The 23500-nt window shown below is 54.6% G+C and overlaps 1 protein-coding gene across 4 annotated transcripts in view; it reads left to right on the top strand.

The window, feature by feature from the left end:
- Window positions 1-4557: 4557 nt before the first annotated feature.
- Window positions 4558-23500, top strand: part of DNM1 (dynamin 1) — a 45178-nt gene continuing 26235 nt past the window's right edge. For 3 of the 4 annotated variants that reach the window (XM_060014068.1, XM_060014071.1, XM_060014072.1), the window contains exons 1-9: window positions 4558-4787; window positions 20127-20200; window positions 20415-20564; window positions 20933-21136; window positions 21416-21514; window positions 21619-21779; window positions 22818-22960; window positions 23094-23229; window positions 23422-23489. In XM_060014068.1, the coding sequence (XP_059870051.1) occupies window positions 4627-4787; window positions 20127-20200; window positions 20415-20564; window positions 20933-21136; window positions 21416-21514; window positions 21619-21779; window positions 22818-22960; window positions 23094-23229; window positions 23422-23489 (1196 nt within the window). In that variant the 5' untranslated portion in view covers window positions 4558-4626. The remainder of the gene's footprint in view (window positions 4788-20126; window positions 20201-20414; window positions 20565-20932; window positions 21137-21415; window positions 21515-21618; window positions 21780-22817; window positions 22961-23093; window positions 23230-23421; window positions 23490-23500) is intronic. The other variant, XM_060014069.1, reaches the window with a different exon arrangement.

Raw genomic sequence — 23500 nt, 5'->3', positions numbered from 1 at the left:
TATAAGGCCATACGGTTATCATGTATCAGTATCTGTCATCCACCTGCGCCTTTACCTATTATGAAGCAGGATGAGGGGAACAGAGAACAGAGGTGGGAGTGGCACGGTGGGCACAGCCTTGTTGCTGCCCCTACCTTCCAGAGAGACCTGGGGCAGGACCCCTCCCGACTTAGGATCTGAGTTTGGCCATCTCTTCTAGACAGGACTGGCTTATGTGTAATAGGGTCTCCCCACCGCTTACCAGGTTCAGCCACAGTGGCTGCCTTCCATCCCCAAAGGAACTAAATTTCCCTTACAATGCTCCCCCCTCCTCTCACTCGTCACCAGGCTGATCCCTGTCCAGTCTTCCTAGCTCAATTCAAACATCGCCTCTTCAGGAGGCCTTTCCTGATTGCCGGATATACCTTCAAAGGCCTCTGTCCACATGGGGAATACTTGGGTAATCTGGGGCCCCCTGGGGCCTGGGATTTCCACAGGCTGAGCCATCCAGGGCTGTTATATTTAGTCACTAAGTCTGCTCAGGGTCTGGCCCTTTGGATTCATTCATTCATCTGGCCCCCAATCCACACCTCCAGACCTAGCTCTGTCTCTCCCCCACAAATCCTGGCGCGTTTATGATCCCTTACCCTTCCCACCAAGAGGTGACATGCTTTGCTACCTTCATGAGGCTGAGGTTTCTTCAGACAGTACAACGGTAATGATGATTATAATTATACTAATCGTAGCTCTAAGGATTCACTGTTTTAGGCATGTTTTCATGTTTTACCTGAATTATTACATCACTGAATCCTCCTCACACAACCCTATGAGTTAGGTAATAGTCTTATCCCCTTTTACAGATGCAGAAACTGAGGGCCAGGGAGGTGAAGTGACTTGCCCAAGGTCACTGGGTTAGACAGTGGTAGGGGTGGGATTTGAACAGCAGGCAATCTAGCTTTGGAGCTGCGCCCTTGATCCTCAGCATACAAGGGATCTAGGCTTATGCTGTTGTTCCAGGCTTATGGGGAGCTCCTCATTGTAAGATGGGGAATTCCAATGGTCCAAGATGCCTGGACCATTGGTGCCCCAAAGCCCCTGGGAAATCTTGGTGCCCATCCCCCAGCCACACAGAGGAGGGCACTATGTGTGCTCCAGCCTGGCCCAGATGCTTCTTCAGCAGTGACCTTGCCCCAGACACGGCCAGGTGTCTTGGCTTCATGCACCTGGTCTGCTTAGCTTGTCTTCTTCTCACAGTGCATCCGCATTCTAGCAGGACAAGTCCTGCATCTTATTAACCTCTTCATCCCCCTATGTCTTGCTTGAGGTCTGGCATGAAGTAGCCACTGATTAATACCTGCTGAAGAATAAATGAATGAAGGAATCCAAAGGGCCAGACCCTGAGCAGACTTAGTGACTAAATATAATGGCTTGACCCAGGAGCTATAGGGTCAAGGCTGCGCAATAAGGCCGTTGCACAATTTAATGCAATTAGCATTTGTTAAGCACCTGCTGTATGCCCAACAAAAACCCCATCAGAAGGGACTAGTGTTTTATTTCATGTGCATTAGAAGTATATAGGTTGCAAGGGCTGGTGCAGTATAGGATATAAACATAGAAGCCCTGGGTCTCACCTACCTCCAATTCACATCTTCACTCCATCACTTTCTGGCTTTGTGACCTCAGCCACATTCCTCTTTGTGCCTCAGTTGCCTCATCTGTCAAGGGGAACTAATAAGAACTTCTCCCTCCTGAGGGTTGAATCAGCACAGTAACCTGGCCCAGGAAGAAATGCACAGTGAGTGTTCCTGCTACTGATCTGCAAGCATAGGTGGTGGTTACAGCTTCAGGGGGTCCAGAGAGAATTCTCCCTCGTCAGCGCTCAAAGTAGAGGGTCAAAGCCATTTCTAAGACTCTCATTTAACTCATTGGCCTTCTGGATCCCCAACTTCTCAGCACCCGGGAGAACCATCTACAGTGTCCCTCCTTCGGTCCTCACCAAGCCCTGTGGGAACAAAGACAGGGTAGACATCAGGTTCGTTTCCTTTCTGATTCCATACCTTTGCTTATGCTGATTCCTCTGCCCAGAACATCAGCACTTCTCTATTCACACTCCCCTCCAAGTGGCATTTTATCCATCCGTTCTTCAAGCCCAGCACAGTCATTTTTAGCAGACCAGGGAACAGAACCAGAGCACTGCCAAACAGTGGGAAACTATGCAGCCGTGAACAAGGAATGTGACCAAACTGTTCTTACGCTGAAAGACGTCAAAGACATACTGTTGCTAAAAAAGCAAGTTGCATGTGATAATATGTATTAGAGTTCCAACTTTGATGTGCAACGGAATCTCCAGGGGCCCTTGGTTCTGGTTGAATGCAGGTTGTGATCCAGCAGGTCATGAGTGAAGCCTGAGAGTCTGCATTTCTGACAAACTCGCGGTGATGCCCAGGCTGCTGGTCTAGCATGGGTGATACAGCAGTACAGGATTTATAGTATGATCCCATTTCTATGAAAACAAAATGAAACAAAATGAATATATATGGGATAAGCCAGAGAATAAACTCTAAGCTATAAGTAGTGGTTATTTCTGGGTGGGAGAATGACCAGAAGCTTTCAAACACTGTGTAAAGTCTGATTTTTACAATAAGTTTCCCTATTGTAATTAGGAAAAACAACCCAGCCATAGTGGTGCTCTTCTAGGCAGACATCTGTAACCTGCACCCTCTTTCCAAATTAATGGCTCCAATTCAGGCTTCATCTCTGCCCTCTCTGGCTCTCAGAGCATAATAATGGGCTGGCTTGGAGCAGCTGCACGGGATGTGTGTTGTGTGTGACTGATGCTCCAGCTATCTAGAAGGCTGTGATCAACAGCAGCAGTTTAATAAGGGTCTCCTAAGTGCCAGGCCAGGGCCATGCCCTTCGCAGTCATTCCCACATTGGATAACGGCGGCTCAAAGATCTGCAGGGACCTGGATCACACAGCTCGTCTGAGACCCAGGCCCGGCTCCTGGGATGGGATCCGCTTATTCCCCTCTGCCTGCCTGGAAAATTCCTCCCCTAGATGTCCACATGAGCTGCTCCCTCACTTCCTTCAGGTCTCTGCTCAAATTTTTACCTTACCAGAGTCCTCCTCTGACCACTCTATACAAAATAGCAACACTACCCCCTCCTCCAACTTCCCCAGCTTCCTTGCTTTCCAAAGCACTCATCACCATCTGACAGTCATATTTATTGGCTTATTTGTGCTTTGTCCTTCTTTTTCCACTAGACTATAAGCCACATGTGGGTAAGGGCTTTATCCATTTTGCTCATTGCTTTATCACTGGGGTCTAGCATAGTTCCTGGCTTAATAAATATGCATTAAATGGGTGAATGCACAACAGTCCCCAATTCACAGGCCGCTGATCTCCCAGCAGTGTCCCCACTCTGTTCACAGACAGAGTAACCTGCTGATCCCCAGTAGCACAGGGTAGGCGGGCCTTTCTTTCCAGCCTTGTGGGGAGTCCAAATTAGGTTCCTTAAATGCAGACGTGGATGCCTAGACCTGGGGCCCCATGGTCTCTCCATGTGAAAAGGATAAACAGGGTAGGGTTGTAGAAGTCCTGGATTCACATCCCACTGTTTTACCACCACCCTGATGGTTTGGGGAAAAGACTGTCACTCTCCAGGATAAGAAGTCCCAACTGTCCCATGAAGGTCCTTCCAAGGGTCAGGGTCTTTGTACTTGCCATTCATTTGGCCTGGCTGGCTCCTTCTCAACATTTAGGTCTCTTCTCAAATGTCACCTCCTCAGAGAACCCCCCTAACCTCCCAGGCTAAAGAGGACTCTGCACCCACACAGGTACTTCTCTTCACACCCCATGTTTATTTCTCCCATCACTATTAGTATATTTTCACTTTTACTGTTTCATTTATCTGTTTATTCATTTACTGTCTGTCTCCACTGTAAGATCTATGAGGGAAGATCTTGTTCTTGTTCTTGTTTACTGTTGTATCTCTAACTGTCTGTCTTGTTTATTGTTGTATCTCCAGCGCCTAGAACAGGGTCTGACTTATAGTAGGTGCTCAGTAAATATTTGTTGAATTAATGTTCTATATCTTCTCCTTCTAGAAATGGGGAAACTGAGGCCCAAAGTCGGGGAGGGAAATGTCAGAGATAAATTAGTCACAACCTAGAGTAGAAGGCAGTGAGGGCAAGTGGAACTGAAGGTCAGGAGACTATGACCTTGGAGGAGGCCCATGTCTCCAAGCCTCAGTTTCCACACCTGTACGATGGAGTCAGGCAGTCATGACCACTATCCGAGGGGCCTGGTACTAACGGTACCTAGTACCTAGGAGACCTTGACCATTTCCAGGAATGATATCTGCGGTGCAGCATCCGCGCTTCCCCCAGACATGGCTCGAGCGCCCCAAAAGCCGCAGAAGGAGAAAACTACAGTCCCCATAGTGCCACGGGCGGCGCCTGCGCATGACTGCCGGCCCGGAGGGCTGCGGACGCCCTCTAGCGGCACTCTGGCACAGCGCTCCGCTCCGATCCCCGAGGGGCGGGGGCCCGCGGCGCAGGCAGTCAGAGCGCGCGCTGCAGCGGCAGAGCCAAAGCCGGGAGCCCAAGCGGCCGCCGGATCGCAGCCCGTGGGGCCAGCCGCAACCATGGGCAACCGTGGCATGGAGGATCTAATCCCGCTGGTCAACCGGCTGCAGGATGCCTTCTCCGCCATCGGCCAGAACGCGGACCTCGACCTGCCGCAGATCGCTGTGGTGGGCGGCCAGAGCGCCGGCAAGAGCTCGGTGCTCGAGAATTTCGTAGGCAGGTAGGAGCGGCGCGCCCCTGAACTCGGACTCCCCCCGCCCGGGTCCTCCGGGCCTCGCTACCCGGCCCCGACGGCAGCCCCTGGCGCTGCACCGTGGAAGGCGCGCCCCCCGCCTCCAGCCAGAAGGAGACGGCCCACCCCCGCCACGAGAGCCCCTCAGGGGCGCAGCGCCCCCGGCTTGTCCGCAAACGTCAAGCCAGCGGCCGCGGGATCACGCCCCCCTCCTCCGCCCCATCCTTTGGGGAAGACAGCGAGACCCTGGCAAAGGGCTGTCCCCCCAACCCCCCTTGGGTACTGAGGGGCCTGCATTACTCAGCTCCTCCCTTCGGCTCTGGGGGTCTCTTGAGGCGGGCAGCATCCCTGGGGCAGTCCCCCCAACCCCAGGCCCTACGGGGGACAGCTCCCTCCTCTCATGGGAATTCCCGGCCCGTGGCAGGGGACCCCCCCCCCATAGCCCCTGGGAGAGGAGATAGCCCCGTGGGCATCGGGGAGCAGACGCAGCTCCCCCCCCCCCCCCCCCCCCGTCACACACACACCTCTGCGGCTCCAGCCGCCATCCGTGCGCAGCGCGGAAGAGGGGGGCGGCGCGGGTTGCAGGATGAGGAAGAGGACGGGGTGGGGGAGAAACCGCTTCTGATCCTTTACTGAGCAGCCGGCCCCTTGCCTCGCCGCCGCCCCTGGGTGGGGGCACCTGTCAATGTCGTTCTCCCCTTGGCCTGGCAGAGGGATTGTAATGGAGGGAGAAGGCGGCGGAGGGCAGAGATGACTAAGACAGGGAGGCAGGATGGCGGGGAGGGGGGAGCCATTTGCACAACCTAATCCCCCTCCTGTCTCTGATCCCACAAGGCGCTGGGAGGGCCGGGTGGCAAGGAGTCGGGGGCAACCACAAAGACAAAGGGTGTCCTGGGTTTAGGGAGGCAGGCAGGGTCGTGACCCCCACCCCAGGGTCCCCCAAGAAAGGGGAGGCGGAGATGGCTTTTTCGGGTGCTGAGAAGGAGAGAAAGAGGATGACGCTCTCGGCCCGGTGCTAGAGACCGAGTGGGGGCTGGGCAGACTGAGGGGGGTGCGGGAGAATTGACACTGACCGGCCCACTGTGTCATCTCCCTCGGAACTCTCGCCTTCTTCAGAAACCCTAGCTTTGTGCCAATGACCTTCATGGCTAAAGAAGCGAACGACATGTGGGAGAGGGAGGCAGGTAGAGGCTTTCGCCCTCAGAGGGACAGCAGTTCCAGGCCAGACATCCTGGGTCCAAGCCAGCTTCTGCTGTGAAACCTCAGGCGAGTCACTGCCCTCTCAGAGCCTCAGTTTCCCCATCTCTAATATGGACAGTTGGACCAGGTGGTTGTTCCTGCCCCACAAATGACCTGGGAAGCCCAGTGTCAACCCCAGGGATGAGAGGGAAGGATCCTGCCTGGAGCTATGGATCTGGGGGGGCAGCCAGACCCATCTGGTCAGCAGAGGGGGACGCCGTCTGTCTCCCAGGGACGGGCTCCCAAAGAACCTCCCTCCTAGTCACGTGACCCCCCAGAGCAGCAGAGGCACAGGCAAGAGACCCACAGATGGTCCCCGTCCCTACGCCTGGCTGTCAGAGTGAGGGGCTGGGAGGACCCTGGAGACAATAAAGCCCCGGGGTCTTCGTGCTTTATATAACACTCGTGGACATCCAGAACTTTCCAGTGTACAAGCCATAGGCCTGCCTTTCATCCCCTGGACATCTGCTGAACGCCTGCTCTGTGCCTGCTGCGTGCTCTGGGCAGGGGGCACAGAGGGGAAGGTGACCTCGGCTCCCACCTGCTGGGCCCTTCCCATGTGCCCCATGCCATGCAATATGGGATGGGTCGCAACAGCCCCATGAGGCAGGTACCATGATGCCCATCCTGCAGGTGAGGAAACTGAGACACTGAGGTTAGAGGCCATGTCCAAGGTCACAGGGCCAGGAAGGACAGCATCTATTAGACTCCAGTCTGGAGCCTGCACAGCCTCTAAGAGCCCAGCTCTGCACTGAGCAAAGGGACGTGCAGGGGTGTGGGTCCCCATTTTCCCCATCTGAGTGATGGGCAGACTGACAGCTGCTGCCTTGCCTTCCTGAGACAGTGGCCGTGGGGCTCCAGTGAGTTCACGGGTGTCAAAGCCCCCTTTTGTAAACACGTGGGAGGGAGGTGTTGATTGTCAGTTAGGTTTGGGGCCTTCATGTGCCAGTACAGACCAGGCCCCTGCCCTTCTGGAGTTCACTGTCCAGCAGAGAGAGGTGCCAGGAAGTAGACAGCACAGCAGGCCAGCCTGGTCACAGCTGACTTGGGCAACTGTTTGCTTGTTGAGTGGTGGAGTGAGATGTGGATTCTGCCCCAGGAGGCCTGGGCCCTCTCACAACCCAATACCGTTTGACTGTGGCCCTGCAGGAGGATGCACGGGGTGTACAGACACAGGCCAGGGGCAGAGCAGGGGTCACTGGGCCTGAGGCGGAGGAGTGAGCAGGGAAGCATTACTTGATCCTCATGAAAGCCAGTGAGGAGGCCAGTGTTGGAGTGCTTTCGGGAAACTGAAGTTCACCGGGGCCCCCAGCCAGCCCTGCCTGGTCTGTCATGGGTCCCAGCCTCTCTACCTAGGACTAGGTCCCCAGACGCATAAGCATGGTAACAGTGGCTCTGCCTCCTGGGGCTTCCCGGCAGTCAACTCCCCATGGAGAGGAAGTGGAAAATACAACAGAGGAAGCAAAGATTGCTCCAGGCCAGCCCGGGCTCCCGGGCAACAAGGAGGACCCTGTTGTCAGCTCTGCAATGGAGGTGACCCAACCAGCTGCCCAGGACCCCGCTAGGACTGGTCTGGGTCTATGCTATTTCTTTGTCCCCCTTTTACAGAAGGGAAAACTGAGGCTAATTCATTGAGTCATTCAGCAGATATATGAAGAAGAAAACTGGGGAATGGGGTCAATGCTGGGAGGGAAAAGGGCCACTTTCCACAGGGAGGTCAGAGAAGGTCTCTAGGAGGTGGTGGCATCTGAGAGGAGAACTGAGGGATGAGAAGCCACGTGACTATCTGGGGAGAGCATTCTAGGTGGAGGGAACAGCAAATGCAAAGGCCCTGGGGCAGTAATGAATTTGGTGTGTTTGAAGAACAGAAAGGAAGCACTGGGGCTGGTGTTTTGTGAGCAAGGCGAACACAGCATCGGGGAGTAGGCTGGGGCTAGATCTACAAGGCCCTCAGATTATGCTGAGGAGCTGGGTTTGTTTTCATTATTATCAGAAGCTTTTAAGTAATGGAGTGACTTGAGCTGATTCCAGCAAGTATGTGACTTGGGAAGGGGGGCAGGAGACACATGAGGAGGCTGCTGCGGTGGGCAAAGGTGACAGGGCCTGGACCAGGGCTTTAGCAGAGAGAGGAGGAGACCTGTGGGGTTCCGGATGTATTTTGGAGGAAAGTCCCACAAAACCTGCTGGTGGATGGGATGTGGAAGGTGAGGAAAGAAAAATCCAAGATGACTTCCGCACCTTTGACCGCAGGTGGGTGTTGGCGCCATTAACAGAGTACGGGAGGAGCCAGTTGGGGGGCTGGGGGTAAGACCAGGAGTTTGGTTTTGAATTCTTTGAGTCTGACATGTCAGGTAGGCAGTGTGGTGATGCAAGTCGGAAGCTCAGGGGGAAGGCTGGCTGGAAATATAAATTTGGAAGAGATGGAATGTAAACCCGTGAGCATAGATGAGATCATCTTGGGGGTGAGTGCAGACAGAGGAGTGTGTGTGGGCCCCAGGACACCCCAGCATTTTGTGAGCAGATGTCTGGTGCCCTAGTTTTCCCTTTGTCTGCCCCCAGCTGTGTGCCCCCTCCCCGCAATACCCATCCTACGTCAAGTCTGGTGTCCTGGGATAGGCTTCCAGCCTCCGACGCCCCTGGCCTTACTCACTTTGGTGCCCGGGTATGCTGACATTTGGGCAGTGCCCACCTTCCCTCCCGTTTGGCCCCTGGGGAGGCCAAGGCCAGTGGGAGTGTGGTAGAGGGGCTGAGCGCTCAGGCTCTGGAATCAGACCCGGGTTTGTAGCTTACCTCTGCCACTTACAAGCTGGGCAACACTGGGCATGTTTCTTAAACCCTGCTCAGCTTCTATTTCCTCATCTGTAAAATGGGGATAATAATAGCACCTCCCTCATGGGATTGTGGCGAGTGTTGACGTCATACCCGTGAAGCACTCGGGGTAAGGTCTGGCACAGAGGATGCACCCATTCTGTTCCTGCCTGGGCATAGGTACCAGCTGGGAGGAGGGCCAGGGTGAGGGTGGAGGTGGGAGAATCTCCTCTAGCCAGGATAGCGGGAGTGAGCCTCTGCCCAGAGCCCATGGGGCAGCCTGGGGGTAGTGTTTTGGGTTTCCCTGGTGACTCTGCCTACCCCTGCTCAGGCTCCCTGCCTCCTACCAATCCCCTTGCCCCTTTCTCTGCATTCGCGTCCCAGCAGAGACTTGTGCTGGTCTCTGGCCTCAGAGAGCCCCTCTCTTGGTCAGCCCCAGCTCCTGCCATGGGGGACAGCCCACTCCCCACTACTAAGATCTGTCGCTTCCTCTGAACACTTCGGGCTACATCTTAGTGGTCCCATTTCCCAGGTTTGGAGACTGAGGCCAAAGATGATTAGGGGATAATTGAGACATCAAAAGTAGAAAGTCACTGACTGGAGGGGGCAGAGAGAACTGACATCTCCTTGGCACTTGCAGCGTGCCAGGCCCTAAGGATACAGCTCTGAAGAAGCCAGACCCACCCCTATTCTGGGGGAGGGGGGGCTGCGGGGGAGGGGGGGCTGCGGGGGAGGGGGCTCACAGCTGAGCAGGACAGACAGACGCTACATCACACAAAGAGCTCTTTTTTTTTTTTTTTTTTTTTTGGCGGTACGCGGGCCTCTCACTGTTGTGGCCTCTCCCGTTGCGGAGCACAGGCTCCGGACGCGCAGGCCCAGCGGCCATGGCTCACGGACCCAGCCATTACGCGGCATGTGGGATCTTCCCGGACTGGGGCACGAACCCGTGTCCCCTGCATCGGCAGGCGGACTCTCAACCACTGCGCCACCAGGGAAGCCCACAAAGAGCTCTTTTGTTGTGTGTTGGAAAAAGGGTACCAGGAGCCTCGATTTTGAAGGGAGGGGAGTCGTCAGGGGGCCCGGGAAGGCATTTGAGCATTTAAGTCTGGGCCTGAGCAAAAACGGGACTTGGTCAGGCCAAGGAGTGAACACACTCCAGGTGCAGGGTCCCACCTGAGCAAAGGCCCGAGGTGGGAGGGAGCCCAGTGGGTCTGAGAACCCGGACGAAGGGCAGTGAGGAGCAGAGGTCACAGTGAGACCAGGAGAGTCGGGGAGGCGCTGCCGGCCCTTCAGCCATCCCCAGCCAGAGAGCCCGCGATGCTGCCGGGCAGCCACACTCTGCTCCCCGTCTCCCTGCTCAGAGCGCGCACCTGCCACGCGCCCACAGCCAGACCCGCGTGCCCAGCCCCGCCAGAGGACGTCTTCCCCAAACCCCCGCCCCACCCAGTGGCCCCAAGGAGCTGGGAATGAAAGGTGACTCTGGCAGACGGCAGCTGATCCCGGCGCCAGGAGAATCGAGTTTCCCAGGCCTTGGCTGGGGTCGGAGGGTCGGAACCTGGCGGGCGGGTGAGGAGGGGCGGGGCGGGAGCGGAGGCAGCCATTCACGGACGTGGTGTTATCAGCCCCGGAACAAGAGCAGAAGTGGAGCCCACGTGCCGTAGGTCTAAATACTCCTGTTATAAATCAAGCTAAGGAATTGCTAAATACAATACATTCTGCCCTCCCACCTTGACAAACACACCTTCAACGCAACCTGGCAGGCTGGTGTTGAATATCGAATTTCAGACTCCTCCGAGCTCTGTGATGGGATGGGAAGCGTCTCTCTCCAGGCCGCCCTCATATTCCAGCTCCATCCCCGTCCCCAGAAAGGATCCCCCTTAGCCCCCCAGGGTTGCCTCCCCGAAGCGAGGGCCGCCCCCAGTGGGGACAGAAGCTAGAGGTAGGCTTGAGACCCCTAGGAGGGGTGCACAGGCTCCAGTTGGGCACCTTCCCTTGGTCCTTGGGAACCCCATGCTTCATGGGGATGGTGAGGCCCGAGATCTCAACTGGGATGGGGTGCAAGGTCAGGGCCCCGATTCCCCAGCTCCAAGGGCAGTGCTGATTGTCTTCTTGGAACCAACAACCTGTCAGTAGGAGGAGCATCATCCCAAGTTTTCAGGTGGTGAAGTGGCACAGAGAGGGTAGGGGACCTGCCTGGAGTCACACAGCGGTGGAATCAGAGGCAGGACAGGAACCAGCACAGGTCTCCTGCCTCCATGTGAATGTCCACCATCTTCACCCCAACCCATGTGCTTACATCTCCATACACCTCAGCTTCTCCTCCTCTGCTCTCTCTGGTTGTCTCTCGGGCACTCTTATCCCCTCCCTGGACTGAAATCTGGCTAGGGAATATGAACTGTTTGCAGCAGTCAGCTCTAGCAACTTGGAATTACTACAGGCAACAGGAAAAAGAGGAATATTGGCCTTGGAAGGTGTTTGAGACAGTCACCTAAATGGCATCTTCCCACTGCCCTGGCCAGAGGCCCCGGGATCAACTCCCCCCTCCTCTCTCATCCTCTGCATCCATTCAGTCTACAAGCCCTGTGTATTCTGCCCCAGTCCACCCCCCTCTCTCTACCTTGGCCACCACCACCTTTGTCTTAGCACCTGGGGCATCTGCCTCTCTTGCCATTCTCCATCTGACAGCACAGAACTCTCTATGGCTTCCCAATCTGATCCCCTCTGCTTGAAGCCCTCCTTAGCCCCCCTGCCCTCCAACCAGAGACCTAGCTCCTGAGTTGGGACCCTGAGGCCTGCCTTACCCAGCCTGGATTCCCCTCCAGCCACTCCCTGCTGGGCCACCTGGGTACCTTGCAGTTCATGGGGAAATGGGCCATCCCTCTCTCTCACTCTCCTGAGTGCCGTTGCGTGTGCTGTTCTCTCTTCCGGGAAGGCTCTTCACCGCACCTCTGTCTTCTTCCTTCACTGGCTCAACCTCCAAGGCTCACATCAGCCAACACCTCCTCCAGGATGCCTTCCCTGATCACCCTCCAGCCCATGACCTCCGTGTGTATGGTAGGGCTCAGTTTTTCCAGAATGAGGGACCATAGAGGGAGGAAGAGGCCCATGGCCTTGGGCTGAGAGCGAGTTCCAACCAGGGTTACTATGAACATTTTACCTGTTTGTTACTGCGTCACTCTTTTATCACTGGTCTTAGCACAGGGAGACAAGGCCACCAGCCAGGACGGGGAGAAACATCTCAGCAGGTGAATGCAATGCTCTCTAGCACACACAGGCACCTAGCACATGATGGGCACTCAGGTGGCTCATGGCATCACCAATGGGCACTCTGTTAGATGTTAGATCTTTCTACAGCCAGGATCTCAAGGCATCCCCTCAACAACCCTAGGAGGGAGCTGCTGGATTGTGTCCCATTTCACTGATGAGGAAACTGAGGTTAGGAGCAGGGAAATAATTTAGTGGTGGAGCTGAGATTCCTTCACAGCAAGCTGCTGGTGATAAGAAATAAGGATCCAGATGTAGCTCTGTATTGAGCGACTTGGGAAAAGTTTGTGCTGAGCTGTTAGGCAAGCAGAGCCACTACCCAAGTGTGGCTCAGAGCCCCGGGCACAAGTGGGCACGTGAGGGGCACCTGACTTCATCTCTCTGAGCCTCAGTTTCTTCCCCTTTAAGTTGGGGAAACTGGACATGCCAACCTCACACAGCCATTCGAGAATCAAACGAGAGGATGCAGATTTCTTAAACAGCTTTATCAAGGTATAATTTACATGCCATAAAATTCACCCATTTTTAGTGCACACTTCAATGATTTTTAGCATATTTACAGACTTGTGCAACCATCATCACAATCTAATTTTAGAACACTTCCATCACCCCCAAAAGAAACCTCGTGATGATGCAGATTTCAAAGCCTCCGGCAGAGTCCTTGGCCAGCAGTCAGCAATGCATCAGTGTTTGCCATGACTATTATTATAAATGATAAAATGTTTACAATGGTGAGCCCCAGGTGTTGCGGTGTTGGTTGCTTTTTATTTTTTCAACATTTTATTTATTTATTTATTTTTCTGACTCAATAGCTGGAAACAGCAATTTCTTTTTTTTTTTGAATTTTTGAATTTTATTTTATTTATTTTTTATACAGCAGGTTCTTATTAGTTATCCATTTTATGCATATTAGTGTATATATGTAAATCCCAATCTCCCAATTCATCCCACCACTACCACCACCCACCCCCGCCGCTTTCCCCACTTGGTGTCCATACGTTTGTTCTCTACATCTGTGTCTCTATTTCTGCCCTGCAAACCGGTTCATCTATACCATTTTTCTAGGTTCCACATATATGTGTTAATATATGCTATTTGTTTTTCTCTTTCTGACTTACTTCACTTGTATGACAGTCTCTAGATCCATCCACGTCTCTACAAGTGACCCAATTTTGTTCCTTTTTATGGCTGAGTAATATTCCATTGTATATATGTGCCACATCTTCTTTATCCATTCGTCTGTCGATGGGCATTTAGGTTGCTTCCATGACCTGGCTATTGTAAATAGTGCTTCAATGAACATTGGGGTGCATGTGTCTTTTTGAATTATGGTTTTCTCTGGGTATATGCCCAGTAGTGGGATTGCTGGATCATATGGTAATTCTATTTTTAGTTTTATAAGGAACCTCCATACTGTTCTCCATAGTGGCTGTATCAATTTACATGCCCACCAACAGTGCAAGAGGGTTCCCTTTTCTCCACACCCTCTCCAGCATTTATTGTTTGTAGATTTTTCGATGATGCCCATTCTAACTGTTGTGAGGTGATACCTCATTGTAGTTTTGATTTGCATTTCTCTAGTAATTAGTGATGTTGGGCAGCTTTTCACGTGCTTCTTGGCCATCTCAACATTTTATTTTGTGAAAAAAAAATTTTCAATTTTATTTTAATTTTTTATTTTTTAAATTTATTTTTATTGGAGTATAGTTGATTTACAATGTCGTGTTAGTTGCTGCTGTACAGCAAAGTGAGTTAGTTATACATATACATGTATCCACTCTTTTTTTAGATTCTATTCCCATATAGGTCATTACAGAGTACTGAGTAAAGTTCCCTGTGCTATACAATAGGTTCTTATTAGTTATCTATTTTATATATAGTAGTCAAAAGTTTTTTTAAAGGGAGAACATATGATTTTTTAAGGTACAGGCAAAAGAGAAATTGATTTTCATTTTGAGAGTATAAAGTCATCAACACTTGAAGGAAAGGAAAGAGGAAAGAAGGGAGGGAGGCAGGAAGGAAAGAAGCAAAGAAGAAATGTAGGAAGGATGGAAGGATAAGGTGGAAGGAAAGATCACAGATTTTCTTTTTTTAATTAATTAATTTATGTTTAACATTTTTTTAAAATTTATTTTACTTATTTATTTAGGCTGCGTTGGGTCTTTGTTGCTGCGCTCGAGCTTTCTCTAGTTGCGGTGAGCGGGGGCTACTCTTCGTTGTGGTGCACAGGCTTCTCATTGCAGTGGCCTCTTGTTGCAGAGCATGGGCTCTAGGTGCCCGGGCTTCAGGAGTTGTGGCTCACGGGCTCTGGAGCACAGGCTCAGTAGTTGTGGCGCACGGGTTTAGTTGCTCCACGGCATGTGGGATCTTACTGGACCAGGGCTCGAACCCGTGTCCCCTGCATTGGCAGGCGGATTCTTAACCACTGCGCCACCAGGGAAGCCCCACAGATTTTCTTTAATAGAGAAAATGGATGTTGTGGAGAGAGCACCGGGCTTGGAGTCCAGAGCCCTGGGCACCAGTCCTACCCTGTCGCCAACTTGCACTGTGAACTTGGGCAACACTCTTCCCCTTTTTATGCCTCAATTTCCACATCTGTGCAATGAAGGCGATGGTGGGAAAACTGTAGGAGCTTCATCAAATCATTCTTTTGGTTGACAGGGGTGTCCCGAGTGCCCGCTCAGTGCCAGGCTCCGAGCTGGGTGCTGGGAATACGGTGGTAAACAGGACCAACCCTGTTTACTGGACATCAGAATATCAGGGGAAGCTAAGGCCAGGGCTGCTCTAAAATGTTCAAACCTCAGCTGGAAATTCATGGGCTATGCAACGAAGTGGGCCAGCCTGGGACCTCCTGGGGCAGCAGGAACAGAGCAGGACTTGTTGCCTGGCCTCACCTCCTCCCCACTGTGTTTCTTGGCCCATCCACTCCCTCACCTCCACCCTGGATCCCTGCTTCAGAGGGCATCTCACAGCCTGCCTGGCCCGCTTGCCTTCCACCTCCAAGGCAAGGTTTGGCAGGAAATATCCTAGCCTCCGTCCACGCTTCCGGCCAGCCCCCAGGAGACCCACCTTCCAACTCCCTCCCTGCTGCATCAGTTGGTGACATGGTTGTGGGAGCCCAGCCTGTGTTCTCAGATTGCTCAACAAGTTATATTTATAATCAATGCTACCATTTATTCAGGCATTAATTTATATAAGCCTCACAGAAACCCATTTTACTGATAAGAAAACTGAGTCTCAGAGAGGCCTGGTCATTTGTCCATAGCCACACAGCTCCTAAGTGGCAGCTCTGACATCCAACGCCTGGCCCGTCTGACATCAGAGCCCAGGAAACAAGAGACTTATAAGGATGACTGCCGCTGGGTACACGCCAGACCAAGCATGCTACTTTCTGCTGTTGTTTACATTCAGCAGGACCCGGAAACCAGGGTTCCAGAGCAATAGTCCCGGATCTCGGACACCAGAGTAGGGGTGGGGTCACTTCGGCCCTTTGGTGTAATTTCTCCAGGCCCCTCTGGGGTGACAGTGCCAATTCAGACGGGGAGTATGTAGTGCCTGGAGGTCGTGAGACGTGTTTATTTCATCCTCCCTGTGCTTCAGGTTTGAAGGTACTTCTGCAGATGGCAAGGCAAGGCCTCCCCGGGAAACCACCATCTGTCCAGGATGAGTGGGAGGGGCTGGCCTGTCACCATCCACCCCTCCCACATGACACTCGAGGCTGGTGGGCCCGGCACACTTTTCTCTGGGCACCTGTTCTGTCCTCCCTCAGGCTAACCAGGAGCTGGGTGGGAGGTGCAGGGGGGGCTCTGGCTGGAAACCAGATCAGGCCCGAATCCCCAGTGGGGAGGCACCAAGGTACACTTTAACAGAGGGCGTGGGGCAACCTTTCCGGTTGAAAGGCAGGAGCTGTGGAGCCGCTCCGCCGTGCTCGCTCCTACCAGTGTCCCCTGAGCCCCTGCTGTAGCCCAGCCTGTGCCCAGCGTGGGAATCCAACAGGGAGCAAGGCGCTCAGTCTGGGCATGGGAACCAGCCGGTGCGTCACTGCCTGTCCAGGCATGCGGGGCCGGAGAGCCAGCCTCCTGGTCCTGGTCCCATCACGACCACCTCTCCTACCTCTCCTACCTCTCCCATTGCTGTGTGGCCTCGCAGCTCCCTGCCCTTCTGTGGGCCTCTGTTCCACCCTCTGGATAATGACAGGGGAGTGAGATGTTCTCTGAAAACTGCACCTCCTTGATGTCCATCGTTTCCATCCAACATTCTGTGGTCAGAATCCCAAGATCCAATTCAGTGCCCGAAGGAGGTGAGGCAGAGGGCTCTTCAGGATCTTGGATCCCTTGCTGAAATTTGGGGAGCCTCCGAGGGAAGAGACCGAGGACGGGAGGACCTCCTTGACAGGCCCCTGAGACTGCTGAGCGCCTACTATGTACCAGGCATGGGCTAAGCTCTTGGTGAAAGGGCTCCAGGGCTCCTCCCGCAGCCATGCGTGGTAGTGTATGATGCCCGGTTTAGATCATGTGCTTTACAACTGAGGCCCCTGAGGCCCAGAGCATGAAGCAACTTGCCCCGGGGGCACCAGGCCGGGGAATGGCCAAGGCAGGATTCGAACCCAGGGCCTCTGTCTGGCACTGGCTCCTCACCACTGAGCCAGTGATCCTTAAACTTGACAGGAACATGAAAATCATATGGGGATCGTGTTTAAAATCCAGATTCCCTCCTCCCCTCCCCTGCACACCCCCCACCCCGCCCCTAGATTCTAACCCAGCCTGTCCGAGGAATGTGCATTTGAACAGGCTGCCTGGGGAACTCTGACACAGACTGTGTGAGGGCCTCCCTTTGAGAACCTGGGCCAGGGCCAAGATGGGGCCCCTCCCCACCTGGGCACCCCATCCCCACCCTGGCCCTGGGAGATCCTGGTCTGAGGAGGCGCTCTTCTCCCACACATGGCCCTGTGCTCTAATCTCAGCTTCCCATAAGCTGCTTGTCCTTTAAGTAGCCCTGGGAGGCAGCAACTGGGAGCAGGCTGGCGCAGACCCTTGACCACCCCTCCAGCTGGGCCCTGGGCTCCCCACACCCTCTATGTGGCACCTCAGGGACCTCCACCCCTCTGGCCTGCCAGGGCCAAGTGGGCCCATCGGTGTGGGGGGGCGGAGGGGTGCTCTCAGGGAAGAGCTCCAGGGAAGGTTCGTGTCTCTGCATGGGGAGGGGGCTCTCTGTGGGGAGTCCCATCCTTCCCAAACCCTCCTGCAGTTTCCATGGCAACTACTGTTGCCATGGTACTGCTGGGTGAGGAGCTGGTGGGGAAGAAGGTAGACCCCAGGCCCCCAGGCCCACCCCAGCCTCTGTGAGAATAGATGTCTTACCTCCACAGCCCTGAGGGATCCCAAGTACTAGGGGGTCACCCCTGCAAAGGCATCAGCGGATAAAGGATGGGAGAGACAGAGACAGGAAGCTCCCACCCTGCTCGCTTCCCCCTGTCCCCAGTTAATCACCTCCCTCTCTGTGCTGCCTGGTGCACCTCCATTCCAGCACATGTCACATTGCATTGCATTATCTGTTTACTTCTGTCTCTCCCACCATGCTGTGAGCTCCTCGGGGTGGGAACTGTCTGACTCATCTCCTCCCATCCCCAGGGCCCAGCACAGAGCCTGGCACAGAGCAGCTGCTCCCAAATATATTCTAGACTGAATTTAATTGAATTACATAAAAAGCCAAGTCTGGCTCCTCAGGTTTCGAGGGCAGCAGAGTTTGATGGGAAAGTTCGCAGGCTCTGGAGTCCAACAGCACCAGGATTGAATCCCAGCTCTGCCATTCCTCATTGGGTGAATTTGGCCAAGTCACTTCACCTTTCTGAGCCTCAGTTGCCTCATCTGGAAAATGATCATTTCCATATGAGAGCACTTTTGGAGGACTTGGGAATTCAGTGCCCATTTATTAAGGACGTCTTGTGTGCTAAGCCTTGTGCTGAGCCATGGGATACAGCGACAGACGGAAAGAGGCAAGCCCACCCTTCTGAAGCTCAGAGTCTTGCACAAATGAAAAGCATTTGCCTGGCACCTAGAAATGATGGATAAATGCAGGATTTATCATTCTCCTTCCCCATAAGGTGGCTGACTCTTCCCAATTAGCCTCTGCTCTCCCCAGAGGTGGGGCAAGGTGAGAACAGGGGATGAAAGAAGCCTCCCCAGGGCCCCCAGATGAGGCCTTGAACCCAGAAACCTGGGCCTACTCTGTTGTCCCCAAACCCTCTGCCCCAAACCTGCTTTGTGAGTCCAGGTCAGGCTCTGGGCTGGGGGCAGGGGATCCATGTTCATGATCTGGCTGTGTCCCAGCCCTATAGGATCTTTTTTTTTTTTTTAATTAATTTATTTATTTATTTTTGGCTGTGTTTGGTCTTCGTTGCTGCACGCGGGCTTTCTCTAGCTGCAGCGAGCGGAGGCTACTCTTCGTTGTGGCACGCGGGCTTCTCATTGCAGTGGCTTCTCTTGTTGTGGAGCACGGTCTCTAGGTGCACGGGCTTCAGTAGTTGTGGCTCGCGGGCTCTAGAGCACAGGCTCAGCAGTTGTGACACATGGGCTTAGTGGCTCCGTGGCATGTGAAATCTTCCCAGACCAGGGCTCGGACCCGTGTCCCCTGCATTGGCAGGTGGATTCTTAACCACTGCGCCACCAGGGAAGTCCCCCTTATAGGATCTTGAGTGTATCCTTTCCCCTCCCTGGGCCTCCATGTGCCTCTCCATGAATGAGGTGACTGGCCAGATCTCTGTGGTCCCTCAAGCTCTGGCCTCCTCCCCCCTTTCCTGAGTCCTGGGAATCCCATAACTGTGATCCCAAGAGCCTGATCCCTGGAGAGGCCTCCACCCTCCTTCTTGTGCTGGCCTGGGTGGGGCCGTGGTTGTGTGGGTGGGGAGATGAGAAGAGCTGACAGGACAGAGAGAAGTGTCACCCTCAAAAGTTAGCTGAAAGGACTGCTGAAGTTGACACAGCAGATGTCTGAGGAATAGACATCAGGTCTAGGGGCATGAGGTGAATTTGGGACGTCTCAGTCCAGTCCTTCAAAGGGAACTGGGGGGCTTCCCTGGTGGTGCAGTGTTTGAGAGTCCGCCTGCCGATGCAGGGGACGCGGGTTCGTGCTCCAGTCGGGGAAGATCCCACATGCCGCGGAGCGGCTGGGCCCGTGAGCCATGGCCGCTGAGCCTGCGCATCCGGAGCCTGTGCTCCGCAATGGGAGAGGCCGCAACAGTGAGAGGCCCGCGCACCGCAAAAAAAAAAAAAAAAAGGGAGCTGGGTCTTCAGGGAGTTGAGGGGCAGAAAGCTTTCACCAGAGAGTCAAACAGATCTGTGCCCAGGGTCTGGTAGATACTGGCTGGGCAACCTGAATGTCTCTGAGCCTCAGTTTCCTTGTCTGTAAAATGGGGATAATAACAGTATCTTCCTCATGAGGCTACTCTGTGGAGTCCAGGAGATATTGCCCACGTAAAAGCCTGGCATGCAGTAGGTACTTAAGGAGCATGAGTTCTTTTCCTTGCCTCCTCCTTCCCCCCATCCCCCTCATCCTCAACCCCAACCAGATGGGGCCAGGGAAGGGGAAGTGAGATGCTGCCTTTCCCCACAGCGGAAGGGGGGGAGGAGGTGCAACTCCGTTTCCTTGGCATCCACTCTGTGGCCACTGGACGCTTGGGCACATGAGGTGGGGCACCCCATGCCTCAGTTTCTCCTGAGTTGAATGGCAGTGGCTGGGTTGGGGCAGGGACTTCCTGTTGGCTCAGAATTAACACAGGGCAGACCTGAGAGAGGTCTGGGGGCCAGTTCAGAAGCACAAATTCTGTGACTCAGAGGATTTGGGGGTGATCTGTTACACCTTTCTCAGCTGCCCTCTTCCCATAGTGAAGTCCTTAGGCTAAGGTGTGGCAGGGAACTTTGGGCAAGCTTTGGGGCTCCCAGTGGCAGGACAAGTGCCCCTGGGACAGAGGGAGCCTCCTCAGACCTTGCCTCTCTTCTCACCCCCAACTCACTGCAGGGACTTCCTGCCCCGAGGATCTGGCATTGTCACCCGACGCCCCCTGGTCCTGCAGCTGGTCAATGCTACCACAGGTATGGGCTTCCCCTCTTTGGGCCTCATTCCCCATCCGAACAGCGGGGATAAAAATGCGTAACAGAGAGGTGGCTTTGCGTGGGGGGAGGGAGAAGAAGGCAACGTTTTGTGTGTTTGTGTGTGGGGGGGTCTTTTCCCAGCGGAAGATGGGACCCAGGTGGGTGCCGGCTATTATGATGCTTACTCGCCCTTGCCCCCCTCCTTCTGGGGCAGAATATGCCGAGTTCCTGCACTGCAAGGGGAAGAAATTCACCGACTTCGAGGAGGTGCGCCTGGAGATTGAGGCTGAGACCGACCGGGTGACTGGCACTAACAAGGGCATCTCTCCGGTGCCCATCAACCTCCGCGTGTACTCGCCGCACGGTGAGACCTGGCCCTGGCCCCGCCCCCAGCCTCTTGGCTCCGTCTCTGAGCCCCGCCCCTTGGGAACCATCTTATTGGCCCCGCCCCTTAGCTGGCACCTCCTCAAGGGCTTCACTCCTCCTGTAGACTCCGCCCCCACAGCGACTCCTCCTCTGCGCGTCCTACCCCAGTCCCACACGGCCACGGCTCCGCCCACCCCTGGCCACGCCTCTAACGGGCCTCCGTTTAGCCCTTCGCGTTTCCCTAGCCCCACCCACCTACGGCCACGCTCCCAAACAGATCCTCTTTAAGCCCGGCCCTGTTCCTTAATCCGCCCGCCCCCGGCCACGCCCCTCGCCTTCAACGCGCCTTCTCGCCGCCCTGTCCAGTGCTGAACCTGACCTTAGTGGACCTGCCCGGAATGACCAAGGTCCCAGTGGGGGACCAACCTCCCGACATCGAGTTCCAGATCCGGGACATGCTTATGCAGTTCGTCACCAAGGAGAATTGCCTCATCTTGGCCGTGTCCCCAGCCAACTCCGACCTGGCCAACTCTGATGCCCTCAAGGTCGCCAAGGAGGTGGACCCCCAGGGTAGGTTTTCACAGGTAGCCGATGCGCAAGGCCCTGGGGGTCTATTCACAGCGTAAGGGGGAGCCACTGGAGGGTCTAAGCGAATAGGGGTGGGATCAGATTTATGCCTTTAAAAATCATTTTGGCTACTGTGGAGAATGAATGAGGTGGGGAGAGCAGAGGCAGGCAGTGGGTAAGGGAGGGAGTGGGCTGGGAGATGGGGGAGTGGGGTGGGATTGGGAGTGCCTGGGGTCGCCTGTGTGAGGGCAAGTGTAGACAACCCTCTCCCGCCACCCCCAGGTCAGCGCACCATCGGGGTCATCACTAAGCTGGACCTGATGGACGAGGGCACAGATGCCCGTGATGTTCTGGAGAACAAGCTGCTCCCGCTGCGCAGAGGTCGGCAGGCCACACACCTGACCCACCCCCACTGCCCCTCCTCGTAACACCGCCCCCCCACCCCCCACAAGGCTGGTTGCCCCTGACCCCCACCCCATCCACAGGCTACATTGGAGTGGTGAACCGGAGCCAGAAGGACATCGATGGGAAGAAGGATATCACGGCTGCCTTGGCTGCTGAACGCAAGTTCTTCCTCTCCCACCCTTCCTACCGCCACTTGGCTGACCGCATGGGCACGCCCTACCTGCAGAAGGTCCTTAACCAGGTAGGGGCTCCTTAACCAGGTAGGGGCTCAGGCCAGGATGAGGCCTGAAGAAACCAGCGTAACAGAATCATTTAAGCGTATTTTGTGAGGGTTGCCCACTGTCCCACAGTGAGGTAGCACCAGAGAGCTTTGCTGACCGTTCCCTGTCCGGGGCCAGGAAGGGGAGCCCTAGGAACGCCCCAGAATGGAGAGAAGTCCAAGACCTTGTGTGGACGGTGGCATTGACAAGGGCTTGGGCTTGGGGGCTAGGATTGGAGTATGGTTGGCTAAAGACCTTTGCTCCTTCTGAAATGGGGAGAGGCTGATCTGCGGAGGGGGTGATCCCAGGGGCTTCCCTAGGATGTTTCTCCAGCTGGAATGGGGCTTCCAGAATTACCGAGGGGTGTGTGTGTGTATGTGTATTGACAGTAGGAAGGCAGTGTGGCATGGGACAAAACTGGGGTCTCTGGAGGCCACATACCTGGGTTCTAGTCTCAGCTTTGTCTTTCACCCACCAAGACTCTCCAGCTCTCTGAGCCTCTATTTCTGCATCTGTAAAATGTTGATAATGGTGATGTGACCTGTTTCTTAGGGTCATTCTGCAGTTCAGGGAGATACTGCGTGTGGAGACCTAACCAGAGTGAGCCTCAGAACTTGAGAATTACCTTAAGGGAGGCCTTAAACCCAAAGGGCACAAGGGGGCAGTCTTCCAGCCATCACTGCCCCTGATTCATTTCATCTGGCTCTTGTGGTGTCTAAAACTATTAAATTAGTCAAGATCAGGCAATTTCAGATAAAAATCTAGATTTCTGGCTTCTACTGAAAATGGAGTTATTGACTCATTCATTCAATTAATACACCTCTGTGAGCACCTACTGTGTGCCAGTCCCTGCCCTCAGGCAGCTTTCATTCTGGTGGGCAGGACAGCAGTGGGCAGGGCTGTGGCTCTGCACCTCACCACATCCACATGGGCCCCAGACATCCTGGCCCCTGCTTGGTCCTGTGGGCATTCTGGGTCTGTGACCATAGCCTTAACCCTTTCCTCGCCCCCACCGCCAGCAACTGACAAACCACATCCGGGACACACTGCCAGGGCTGCGGAACAAGCTTCAGAGCCAGCTGCTGTCCATTGAGAAGGAGGTGGAGGAGTACAAGAACTTCCGCCCTGATGACCCAGCGCGCAAGACCAAGGCCCTGCTGCAGTGAGGCCCTCCCCATCTCCTGACTCCCCATCATGGGGCTGTCCCTCCCCGCAGCCTCTCAGCACAGGGCTCTCCCAGGGCTCCCTGCCCGGGGTGGCTGCTGCCCCCTCAGGTCATACCACTCTCTCCCCAGGATGGTCCAGCAATTTGCTGTAGACTTTGAGAAGCGCATTGAGGGCTCAGGGGACCAGATCGATACCTATGAACTGTCGGGGGGAGCCCGCATCAACCGGATCTTCCATGAGCGCTTCCCCTTTGAACTGGTCAAGGTAGGCAGACCCCCCAGGGGCAGGAGGGCTCAGGACTACCCTCCCACCCACCTACCTAAGACTCTCTCATGCATACATGTGCTGACCCCACTAGAGGCCCTGATGCCCAGCTCTGGGAGTGAGGTGGACCCTGTTTGACCTCCCAGGTAGCAGAACAGGCCCTGACCAGCCATCTCTTTGTCTCCTACACAGATGGAGTTTGACGAGAAGGAACTCCGAAGGGAGATCAGCTATGCCATCAAGAATATACATGGCATTAGGCACGTATTGG

This window comes from Delphinus delphis, chromosome 6, assembly GCF_949987515.2.
Source record: "Delphinus delphis chromosome 6, mDelDel1.2, whole genome shotgun sequence".
In the NCBI taxonomy this organism is placed as follows: domain Eukaryota; kingdom Metazoa; phylum Chordata; class Mammalia; order Artiodactyla; family Delphinidae; genus Delphinus; species Delphinus delphis.
This window is presented reverse-complemented; position numbering and strand designations above follow the sequence as displayed.